We start from the raw sequence: 12,448 nt of genomic DNA, 5'->3' as shown, positions 1-12,448 counted from the left end.
TGTGTGTGTGTGTGTGTGTGTGTGTGTGTGTGTGTGTGTGTGTGTGCAGGTGAGTGTACATGCCAGGAAATGGATTACTCAGGCATGTTGTTCCAACAGGCTGAAGACATGCTAATCTTGGCAATCATTGCTTTTAGATTGTTTAACCAAGCGCTTTATCATGCAAATAATATTTCAGACCTGTGTCCTGGTCAAGATTTCCATGCAGACTAGTCACATTTTCTGTGATTAGAATACGAAACAGCATGAGTGTGTTTGTCCACATATCTATGTATTTCTTATTGAATGCAGGTCTAATTGGCTTAGAGAAAATGTCTCCTTGCTGCATTCACTATAGACAGGAGAACATCTCCAGCACTTAGACAGATTGGATTCAATTACAGTCTGCTATGCTCTGAATATCAGATAAGACAAAATTACACAACCGTTCTCAAGGTGACAAGTTGAGTGAATGCCTAATGAATCTAAAGCAGCAGCCAAGGACACTGCCTGCCTGCTTAGCCAAAAAGAAAGCACTGCAGAGCTGTCTCACTGTTTCAGGGCTGCTCCCATCATATGGTGTCACTGTTTACACAGAGTAAGTTGAAATCTATGAAGCTAACCCAGGATAAAATAGGCTTATCTTCTCTGAGTGTAGTACAGTACAATAGCCCAAAAATTGGTTCACGGACAGCGTCAAGCATGAATTAGTATATAAAAGTGACGGATAAGGTATTCAAATATTCATCTGACTTTATACTTATACATTAACTGTGTTCATTAAGACTTACCAGTATCTTTGTGGTATAGGCGCTGTTAATTGAGATGGCATTGACAAGTAAATCCAATGACTTGGGTGGCAGGACTCCAGGATCTGGTATCTCTTTGTAATGTACATCACCAACGTATAACTGCACAGCTGTCATGCGGTTGGTGGTTAGCGTGCCTGTCTTGTCAGAACAGATGGCTGTAGCGTTGCCCATTGTTTCACATGCATCCAAGTGACGCACCAGGTTGTTGTCTTTCATCATTTTCTGTTGGTAGAAAACAATGTGTTACATTTTGAAGTATTTTTATTTAAATAAAGTGCCTATCCCGAGCCTCGCACTGCTTAACTTGCAGTGGCAAAAATGGCCACCATACATGTCGGTACATATGACATTTTAATTTGATTCATGTCATTCAAAAAAATTAAATTCTTTGCACAGTCAGACTTAATTGAATTATTTACATATTTGCCGCTGTGAATAAAATAAGCACATTAACACAGCTGGGAGAATTAATTGCCCTGAATCCTCAAGTATGCATGCAAGTCTCATCTCTGTGAAAGGTGCACACATTTCCATATGAAAAGGCAAAGAAAAACAACAATATGTAACTACATAGCAAATCTATTAATGGCAAATGTCAGACCATGGAATCTTACAATGCTTAAAAGTTACCTTACCTTAACAGAATAAGCCAAGGAGATGGTGACAGCCAGCGGCAGTCCCTCTGGGACAGCCACCACCAAAACAGTTACACCAATGATGAAGAACTTGACAAAGTATTGGATGTAGATAGGAGTGCACTCAGGCATCCAAGGGCGCTTCTCCATCACAAAGTTGTCAATGGCAAAGTACAGGACCAGGATGATGACTGTAATGGCCGACATGAGCAAACCTGGTGAAAAGTACGGCGAGTATTAGCTGAGGAAAGGAATGGCAAAGTGAGGCATGTAATGAAACTATAGAGGGGAACAGTTTGATATAGGAGTCTTTGCTACACTTTACTGATGACTGTGGACAAATCCGGTTACTCAGTTTGCTTACTTGATCCATCAGTGCAGCATGTGGTGAGCAGCTCAAGTTCTTGCTAGTGCCAAGCGCTTTATCATGACTCCACAGAGAATGGCCACACACGGGACTTAGCTCAGTGTGTTGTTGCTGTGAGTTGCCTAAAATCTGAGTTGACTAAATTCATTGATAAAATAATTGATCAAAGGAATAATATATGTTATATTAATGTGTATCAGTGGCAGGACCAGCGTGTCAGGAAAACGCTGACTGATCAGTGAGGTCTAGCTAGGTGAGCAAGTTACCCTCCCTCTTCCAGTGATCAATTTTCACTCAGTAATCACTGTTAAGCTAAACTCTGTGTTTCTCACATGCAACTGACATGTGGCAAACACATAGTGACACACAGGTTTGACAGCCAAAGCATCTTATTGCCAGATCTGACAAACTGTTATTGCCAGGAACTTAAAGGGTGGTTCCACAATCTATGACATTTTTATTACTTTAAACTGCCTGCTGCAGAAAAAAACTGAAATGATAAATATGCTGCTTAAGATGAATTACCTGAATGCGGAAACTGCAAGATGATAAATGTTCAAAAAACAAAAAAGCTAGGGTAGGAAAAAGCTGTAACTTAAACCTAACTGAATAATGGAGATGGATTTCATTCACGCACCTATGGGAGGAGAACGTAATTATGTTGTAGGAGTTGTAATTTTTCCAACTTTAATAAACTTTTTTTTTTATTCTGGGACACAAACTTAGCTGAGTCACAGCTTAAAAAAATGTCTATATTGCAATTACAGCATTTCATGCTGCTTACACTCAGAAATATTTATGCTCAAAATGCTGACTTTAAGTAATTTGATTGCGTGAAAAATCTCCATGCAATTTAGTTACATAAGTAAAATGTAAAACAAGAATTTTAATGGAGTCTGGTCAAATTAAATTAAGTTGATTGGTAAACACTGACGTTATACCAAACATATTTTCCTTAATGAAAATGAAATTTTCCATTATGACAGTTATATGAATAAATAAACCTTTAACTTTATATTTCAGTTGCATTTTACTCAAACTTCTTGCTTCATATTTATGAGGGTCGAGAACATTTTTTGAGTATCGTGCAGTCCTTCAGCCCTCCAGCCTAGCCTTGGCTACTGGTTCTTTAATTCCTCCATTCCTAAAAGAACATTTTCTTATGATTGGTCAATACTGGGAATCATACTGAGGGGTGGTATGCCCAGTTTGTCAGCATAAACATTTAATGAAATAAATAAAAACAGTTGGATGACTCCGTTTGATACACCGTTTGTCCTCATTTCCTGCTTGGGCTGACATAATATTTTCATGACTGATATGTCTAATATATCTTTATCAAAATGGGCCCCTTTTAATAGGCATGTGCTGAAAAGCTTACTGAAGTGGAAAATGTATGCTGTCAGAAACACTGATGGTATCATAGCTGGTAAAACTGTATTCCTGTAAACTGTTTATCTCCATCCATAACTGACTGTTTGTATGTTGGAGTACATTAAAAGCTTATAATACTAAGCTTTTAATGTACTAATACTAATTCTAATACTGCTTGTCATGCAAGAACACATACATAAATTGATCAAGAAAAACACAGTTTTGTCACAAACATAATTAAGAGCATTGGATCATTTTCTATATTCTGAAGGCTGTGCATTTGGCTCACATATTTATATATGCTTACATGCTTATCTCATTATTATAAACTTTGGGCATGTTTTAATGACCATAACTGTCTAATTTTGAAGTTAAATGTTAATAAAAACAACTATTTGCAGTCTTTATTCTTTCTCAGCTTGCTAAAGAATAGCAAGCTGATAGCTACATTTTGGGTGTGGCTTTTTAAGACACACAGATGCTGAAGTTCCAATATTTTCCCAAAAATGCCATATGATCTTACAAGCACTGCTTGTATGCTAATCCATCCTTGGTATTTCACTGTTCTGACACCATGTCCTCATTCCATCACTCAGGCCAACAGTTTGATGTAACAGCACACTGTAGAAACAGGGACTTCTTGAAGCTGTAAAACCTTCAACTCTTTACAAGGAGAAATAAGAACTAGAACACACTGGAAGCTCTGTTTACTTAACTTCCTAAACAGCTTTTAAGGACAGAAGCACCATTTGTACACTCAAGCTTTTGAGGCCTGTATGTTATCAACATAATTAATACTTCCCTAAAAATCTAGTAAACAATCTGCCCACTTGTGGATTATCTTTGCACTGCAGGCAGTAATAGATTTGAATCCCTTACTCAAAATGGCTGGCCTTTTTGAAATGTAAAGAGAAATTTCACTTATTTTGATGAAGCTGGAACGAAAACATTTATGCAGTTACTTGTTACCCAAGCAGGACTGTCGTGGTATACGAATGTCTGGGAGTACTTAAACTGAGGGAAAAATCAAACAGTTTTTTAAAAAAAAGGTATTATTTGGTGCACTAAAGGTTACAAATTTCTGAGAAAAAGTGGCAGATTAAGAAAAGCAAATTACAATATTCACACTGGTCCTGTTCTCTCAATGTGTTACCTTCATTTGAAAGGACTCACATGCTCCAAATGTGCTTCACATCAACTCCTCAGTGGCCTAAACCCTACCCTAAATTATATTAGAAACAACATTTTATGATATTGTGCGTAACATTGCAAAACTGGGCGACCTGCATGACAAAATCTCTGTTTCTCCTAGTACAATGATTCAGCAGTTTCTCAAGGGCAGAGGGGAAAAACAAAACACTGAACACACTCTTCCAGAGCTCTGTAATTCAGATACCTTAAGTTTCTTCTAAACTCCTTTGATTGCTTCAAACAAATAAAAAGCAGTCTTATCTGTGCAACTTTGATGGACAGGATGATGGTTTAGTGCCTCTTCTTTCCCCCGATCTATCTGTGTGACTGAGTGATAGACTTGTCTGTGTGCAATTTGTTGTACCTGCTTTGCCAATCTGGACAGCCAGTTTGGTCAGCTTCCCTTGCAGCACAGACTTCTCTTTCTTCGGAGCTGACACTTTCTTCCTCTCTTTCTCGTCAGCCTCTCCGCCTTCAGCACTCTTTAGAGGCTGCATCTCCATGGCAGCTGCTCCATCCTGCTTCTTCACTGTAAACACCACAATAAAAAAACAACAAAAAACAGACAGCACCAGTGTTAGATAAGGAGATTAGACCAATAAAATGAGGAGGAAGAGGGACTTCACTTAACACCCAAGTGTGCTACTCGCACCAGTACCATTCGGCACTGGCAAATAGTTTAGACTTAAAACCAAGAAAAAATAACATCCAATGACATTTTGCTTGGCTCTGACCATCTTACTGTATGATGTGTAAGAAAACTAAAACATGGTGCACTTTCATAGCATATACCATAGTATAAGAGACACACTGATTCTTGCCATCATCAAAAAAAACGCATTTACCATAAATTATTCATACATTAACTATCTTAAAATCTATACCTTCAGAGTATTTAGAAGTCTGCTGATCATTTCAGGATCATTTATACCAAATGAAAATTACACTTCCTGTACTGTATATAAAAATACAAAATAACCAGAAAACAAACAAAAAATTACATATAACATAGTGAGAAAGAGCCCAATTTAAAGTCAACAAAAAAGTAAAAGATAAACTACATAAACATGAGAAGTAAATATCTCTGAAGGTTTAATTCAGTGTAAGTGTGATAAATCAAAAGTCTTTGCCTTCGCACCATGCAAACAAAATGAATTAAATCTAAAATCATGATTTTTGATAGCTTCATAAAATGAAAGAAAAACTTATTTTCAGATATTACAGTGATTGTTTCTCAGGCTGAATTGTAATTGCTCATATTTGGGTTGTTGTTTCAGGTAATGTGAACAATTCAAACTCAGTGTAAAAGACTTTCATCTACAAAATGGGCATAAAACTGCCAAACATTCACGTTCCTCAAGTCTTTAATTATGTTTTCTTTGTTTCCCCCCACTGAGAACAATTTGTAGACAAGCTCCTAATGATATGATGAACTTGATTGCCAGAAATATATCTTAGGCCTATTCAGTTGAGTGACGTACTAACTCATGATAGTTGGCAGTAGTGTTGAAACCCGGTGAAAAAAGGGTCTTTTCTAGCAAAATAATCACTTAAACGTATCTGAAATTTTGAAAAGTGTGTTTTTAATAATCATGTAAGATGGTATAATCAGTAGGACTATACATTTAACTGAAATAAAGCATATGGAGTAGACTGGAACACAAAGATAACACAATGAAAGTAAAATGAATTCAACTCAAAGGGGCTGTTAAAGACTGTTGTCTAAGACATATTTTGGCCCATGTAAAATATATATATGCAATTCCTACTCCCACTTAGAGGGTATTTGATATTTTACGTACTTTATGAAATTTTATGATTTGATAAATGCAAAGTCCTGTGTGGGGGGAAAAAAGAAAAAAACTCTTAGGCAGTAAAACCAGTCCACAATTACCTTACTCCATCTCTTGTGCTCTCCCCTTGAAAAGACACATTAAGTGAAGCTCTCTGTTAATGTAAGCCATTACCAAGAATCATTTCAGCCCAGTTTCCCAATCACAATGAGGCATTTGTTTGATGGTCATGAAAAACCTTTTAATGTTGAGCATTTGTCATACTCTCCAGTTGCGCATTTTGTTTTTTTCACCCCCTCGACACAAGACAGAGTATATCGCCCGTATCCAGGTGGTTTCAGGAGAAGAGCATTACTTAAAATTAAAACACACTCTTGACTAAAGTTCATCTTCTGAAAGAGACTGTTTGTTCTTTAAATAGCGTTCTAGCAGTGATTATCATCGTAATCATACCACATCCCACAGTTTTACTATAGGAAAGTATTAATTTGTGCCTATTCTTTGGAGATATGGATTTTCTTCAGCTTGTGTCTGTTATTCTATATAACCATGCTTTTATTATATTTGCCATGACATCAAGGCTTGCAGATACCCATACTGTCAAGAAATATAAAATAGAATATAATATACGCGTCGCCTTCACTAATAAATGCTTACATTAAGGGGTATAGAGTAAGGTCATGTTAACAATCCATTACAATTTGGCTTACATCCACCAAAGTCTTCAAGGTCAACTTAATGATTTATTGGTCGAAAACTGACTAAAAACATTATAACTTAGAAACTATGACTCTTACAAGTGTGGTGTGCATATCAACATGTAGAAAGCACAATATCAAGATTTAATATATCATGTCACATTTCAACTCTGACCTTTACTTCAAGGTCAATAGATTGATCTGAAGGTCAAAGTGACAATAATCCTATGAAGAGCTAATAAAAACCATCTTTCTTACTGCCATTGTTTTCACTGACAACATATAAGTAATGATATATGAGGATTCTAAAATCACAATACTTCAGGACCTCTGACCTCGTCTTCAAGGTCAAAAAAGGTCATTCTTTCATAAAATGTCTTTGATCTTTAAAAATATGCTTGAAATTTTACTGCCTTAAATTATACTGTTACATTGAGATTCTAAATATCATATTAAGATTAAGATAGCCCAAAATACATTATTTTTACTGCACTACAAACTTCTTGAAGTAAGTTTAAAAAGAACAAAGAAAGCAAATGGGATATATGTAAAATAAAAGACTGCTTTCTTAAACATGAATACTGCCTAGTGTGAGCTGGCTTGGCATTGGTTTGTACTCTCTGAATGCTTCTTGTTTACTCATGAAACAGTCTTCTTTGAGTTATTTTCTACATAATTCTTATATTTATGGAAAGATTAACAAAGATTAACCATGTAATAATTAATCATTTCTATTGTATGTTGTCACACCTTTATTGATAGGATCAAATAAGCATGTGACAAGCAGCTACTACATCATTACTAAATCAATCAGCAGAGCTAAGGTTAACATACCTCTAATGAAACCTTTGTATGAAAAATCTGAGAACAGTAGCAGCTTGTTTTTTGTTTAATATTTTTGAGAATTTAATTGCCTAGTGGTTTGTGACTGTCGGCCACATTACACTATTTGAAGAAATCCCTATGGTGTTTGTGTTATGTGCTTTCTTTCCAAAGTCTAACCTGATATAATATAAATCAGCATTACCCACACCCCTACAGAGACCACAAAAAAACAATAAAAATGAAAGAGGATCCCTTTAATCTGACACCAATTTAAATCAAATTCTGTAAGGCAAACTTTAGAGGAACGGGTATATAACTTTACTATAGGGAGGACACTTGTCGGTGTTCCTGGATAAAAGGCAACTTGGCTAAGGCTGACAGGGGATAGTTGAGGGACAGGTTACTATTTTCTGAGAAAGACCAAGATGAGCCAACAAAACAACAAGAAGAACAGAACAACAGACCAGGGACAACACAGCAGTGACAGACAGTGGGAAAGAGCGGGCTGTCTAACATAATTTGACTGTGGGTAAAACCTGGGTCAAATAAAAGGTCTAATTCCTTCCAACACTTACAGTGTCTGGGATTGGCTTCAGCCTGCAATAGACTTCAGTCACAAAAATGACCAGAATCCAGTCTGAATTAGCACTGCACAACACTTAGAGAGACCGTTATTAAGAACAATGTGGGCTGATAAAAATAAAGTAACCTGCATTTGACCCAGAGCTTACGCTACACACCATAAAAGGGAAGAGATGAGAAGAGGAAAAGGAAGGAGGGGGAGGGGGAGGAGGAGGAGAGAGTGAAAGATATGGTTTGGTTACCTTTAATCTGGTTGCTCTCCATATTGCCATCTTGCATTTTACCTATGATGGAGACATACAAGACAACAACAACAAAAATAACCAAGGCAGACAGGTCAACAAATTATCACCACAGAGACAGCACAAACAATGAGAACCAAAATTCACAAACAGGGAGACAGGAAAATGACTTTTAATACATCTCTGTGACAGTCACATAGAAAGGCTTGTGATAAGCAAGTGATGCAACTAGTAGCTACAACAGCTGACAAGGAGTTAGAAAGAGTAAAATGTACTAAATGGGTTATTCTAACAGATCACAGACATACTGCTGTGTAGACTATTGGAAAATGGGAGAAAACATTGTTTTGATACACTTTATTTCATTGCATAAGAAATTAATTAGGTAATTAAAATCAATTAACGGGCCTTTCTAAAACTAAAAAAAAGAAATTCTTCAAAGTATATTAAGTGTGATGTAAAATTCACATTTAAAATGGCACTTTTTAAAAAATCTCTTCATTTTCTTTGTATTGTTTTGAATGACATACTCACACTGTGAGCACAGGCAATTCCACGCAACATTAGCAACAATATGAATCAAATTGTCGGGTTATCAAATGAGATATAAGACAAATAGCAGATAAGGCATTACACCAAACACTGACAGTGAGAGAAGGTACACCAAAAGCACATGTACAGTACACACAAACAAGAGACAGCATGCATAAGAGGAAAGTTCAGGCATGCAAGATCACACGATCACACACTTAAAGGGAAGCAGACTGGAAATGTGAACAATACAGAGAGAGAAAGAGTGAGAGCCTGAAGGGAAAGCCTCCCACATGGTGAAGTTACATAAGAACAACTGGAAGAAAATTGAAATAAGTTTGGAGACAATGAATTTATTATGCTGTTGGATTCTTCTCAAAAGAAGTTAACTTAATTTAAATGTGCACTTTAATCGCACATTGCTGTTTTAAGTTATACAGTCAACTTGGGGGTAGTCTAATTGAGCTGTGAAAGACCTCGTTAGAAGTAAAAATATATATTATCTTGCAGCCGGTGAAAGATAAGACTAAGCATCTAGTAAAGCGTCTTGCACTTTCAAGCAAAATAGATACACAGTGTACCAAAAGAAGAAGAAGCATTTTATTTTGTACTGCAGCTTTGATCCCATTATTTTTGGAGTCAGCGGAAGGCAGGCCAGACAGTTGACCAAATCTGTCTTTCAGGGATTTGTACATAAATGTCACAAATTGTTCAGGTAGAGCTGTAAGACCATCAGACCAGAGCTGGTTCATTTCACCTTCACTTCCACTTTAGCCAGTTTCCCTGGAGTCACAATAAAGCTGAAGATGACAAATTGCTTTGTTCCAGCCCAGGATAGCACAAGGTCACCATTACAGCACAAATCTTACCACTCCTGCCTTGGGTACAAACACACTGGGGCTGCTCTCCAAGGGGAAACAGATAAGAGAGAACCCAGTGCCACAATGAAGTTAATCTTTTTGCATTGTGTCCAGCTAACACAGAAGTACAGGATTTGCACTAAGCGACCTCAGGGGACATCAGACTAAAGGGGGTTGGACCTACTGTAAGATTTTTCTACCAATCATCAACCTGTGTTTTTTTCCCCAAATCTCAACAACTAAATCACATTTGAACTACGAAGGAAAATAAGAGTACAGTTTAAAGAAAGGGCTCCAAATATGGAAAATATCCAAATGCACCATTTTATTGCCAAGAGGTCAGTTAGACTATAAAATAGGAAAAAGACTAGTGTGGCTATGTCTGAAAATAAAAAAGTACCTTGTAAGCTTGCTGTACCTTGTAAATCCTGGCCAAATCGTTCAAAAACTCATATGTAGCAACAACACTGCACGGGTTATATGTTATATGTCTTTTTCTTACCAGATTCTGAGCGAGAAACGGAATGAAGTCACTTTTAATGTTATTCTTGTTATTCCTGACAATATAAAAAGGCTTAATAGATCTTCCTCGGTTTTCAACATTATAGAGACCCATGGACCTGGGGACTTTTATTTATTTTAGTCTTGATTTAAAGATTCATGCAGAGGAAAAACGTTAGAAATGTTTCCATGATGGCTATATTCATTAAAACTCTTACAAGACAAACAACAGCATATAGAGAAGAACAAGAAACACAATTTCTACAGATAATAATGGCATGCACTGATAGCATGTATACGAAAAAGGTAGAAAACAACAGAGAGAAAAAGCAAAAGATGAGCACCCACGGTAGGAGGAGGCAGTTGGAGAATGAAGAAGGTAGGAGGGGTCAAAAGTCACAAGAGAAAGATCAGAGATCAGAGGTTTTATCGACCTACCATTAATTAGGCTGGCACTGCCAGGGGCATTAATGCCTGCAGCCCCATCCGTGGCTATAGTTGCGATGGGGTGGATAGGGGGATGGGAGCAGTCTAGCCAGTAACAATAGGGGCCAAACATGAATGAACAAAAACACACACACACCCACACACACACGCACGCCCATACACAAACACACCCACACACGTGCACACCCAAGACAGTGAACAGAAATAACATGGTTATAGCACATTTAAGAGATTCATCATATGTAGACTGTGTGAAGACCGTGTGATTATTGTGGGAAAAAAATGCATTTGCAAATGTTTTTATTATTATTATGTATTTAGCTAATGTTAGATTTGATAGAAAATGTTTATCAAATGTTAATAATAAGACAAGTATAACAGTGGACGGACATGAAACATGAAATCTGAACATAACATTGGGGGAAACAATAAAATAAAACATGAAACCACAGCTACGCTAGAAGTAAGTCAGTTGTCAGACAAATTTAGACACCTGTTTGTTTCTGTGCTTCCTATATATATCTATATATAGTATATAGATATATATGTGTGTGTGTGCGTGTGTGTGTGTGTGTGCGTGCGTGTGTGTGTGTGTGTGTGTGTGTGAGAGAGATGGAAGTATTTTAAATGGCAGTAACTATAATGCATTTTACCCATCAGATTTCATGTATTGTCAATTGTGCCCCCAACCTTTAGCGATATTAACTTTTATCAAAACCATGTTATTCGTGTAATATCGTTTAGCAAAACAAAAATCATAACTTGAGCCAAAAATTTTTAAAATTAAAACTAAAGTCAAACTCCCCAGTCCAAACTAAACAAAAAATAAGAGGGATCCACCTCATTAGCCAGTGAAACACACATGTGCCAGCCAGTTAAGTGAAGAGACTAATGATCTTTAACAGGAAACATAGTAAGGTATCAGTTTGGGACATTTTTATTATGTTTTAGTGTCCTTTTGGTTTCAGCATCCCAAAGGTGCAAAATTAAAACAAAGCGTGGTGCATAAATGTTTGTCAGTTTCATTATAACTTAATTTTTCAGTCATCTCAGTTAAAAACACAGGACTTCTGTGATTCTGGTTTCAAATTTTCACAGCAAATCCATCTCATCCAACATCTGGCCAATATGATTCTTTAAAAAGTCTTAATCCTAACTTGTCAGAGCTGTACTATTTAGACTAAATGTGAATCAATTGTTAAATGCAAAAGGATATTCAAATGTGTGGCAACATTTTGGTATGATTTTGATCATGAAATTGTCAAATTATCATTGTTGATCAGTAATTATTATTCATTTTGAATCATCATAGAAGAATTTTTCCCCTGGTTTAGCCAATCAAATTAGATCTATAAGAACCAAAAAGTAAATAAATATTTATTATAGCAGCAATGCACCTAAAACCGTATTGTTGTTGAAGAACTGTAGTTATTATAAAAATTACACTAAAAAGACATACAGCATTAGATTTCAGCTTGAGGGATGATCTGGGGGGATAACATGTTAAATCTTTACCTTTTTATAATATCACGTCATGTTTCCATGCAAGCTATTTTTAATTTAATGAAAATACAGAAGTGGTAGCAAAGACACTACTAAAAGGATAAACTG

At 36.4% G+C, this 12,448-nt stretch overlaps 2 protein-coding genes across 11 annotated transcripts in view; one reads left to right on the top strand and one right to left on the bottom strand.

Moving 5' to 3' along the window:
• Positions 1-12,448, top strand: part of sirt4 (sirtuin 4) — a 700,781-nt gene that overhangs the window by 312,877 nt on the left and 375,456 nt on the right. The gene's annotated exons all lie outside the window — the stretch shown is intronic.
• atp2b2 (ATPase plasma membrane Ca2+ transporting 2) overlaps positions 1-12,448 on the bottom strand; it is a 71,114-nt gene that overhangs the window by 29,141 nt on the left and 29,525 nt on the right. For 7 of the 10 annotated variants that reach the window (XR_005613087.1, XM_031731405.2, XM_031731409.2 and 4 more), the window contains exons 7-11: positions 10,829-10,921; positions 8,499-8,540; positions 4,723-4,887; positions 1,427-1,641; positions 771-1,013 (exon numbers count right to left, since the gene is read on the bottom strand). Coding sequence is in view for 8 of the 10 variants with exons in the window: in XM_031731405.2 (XP_031587265.1) it covers positions 771-1,013; positions 1,427-1,641; positions 4,723-4,887; positions 8,499-8,540; positions 10,829-10,921 (758 nt within the window). In the remaining 2 variants the exon portion in view is untranslated. The remainder of the gene's footprint in view (positions 1-770; positions 1,014-1,426; positions 1,642-4,722; positions 4,888-8,498; positions 8,541-10,828; positions 10,922-12,448) is intronic. The other 3 variants (XR_005613088.1, XM_031731407.2, XM_039612249.1) reach the window with 2 other exon arrangements.

The sequence above is a fragment of the Oreochromis aureus genome, linkage group 5, assembly GCF_013358895.1.
Source record: "Oreochromis aureus strain Israel breed Guangdong linkage group 5, ZZ_aureus, whole genome shotgun sequence".
NCBI lineage: Eukaryota > Metazoa > Chordata > Actinopteri > Cichliformes > Cichlidae > Oreochromis > Oreochromis aureus.
Note: the sequence above shows the minus strand (reverse complement) of the source record. Positions and strands in the feature narration are given on the sequence as shown.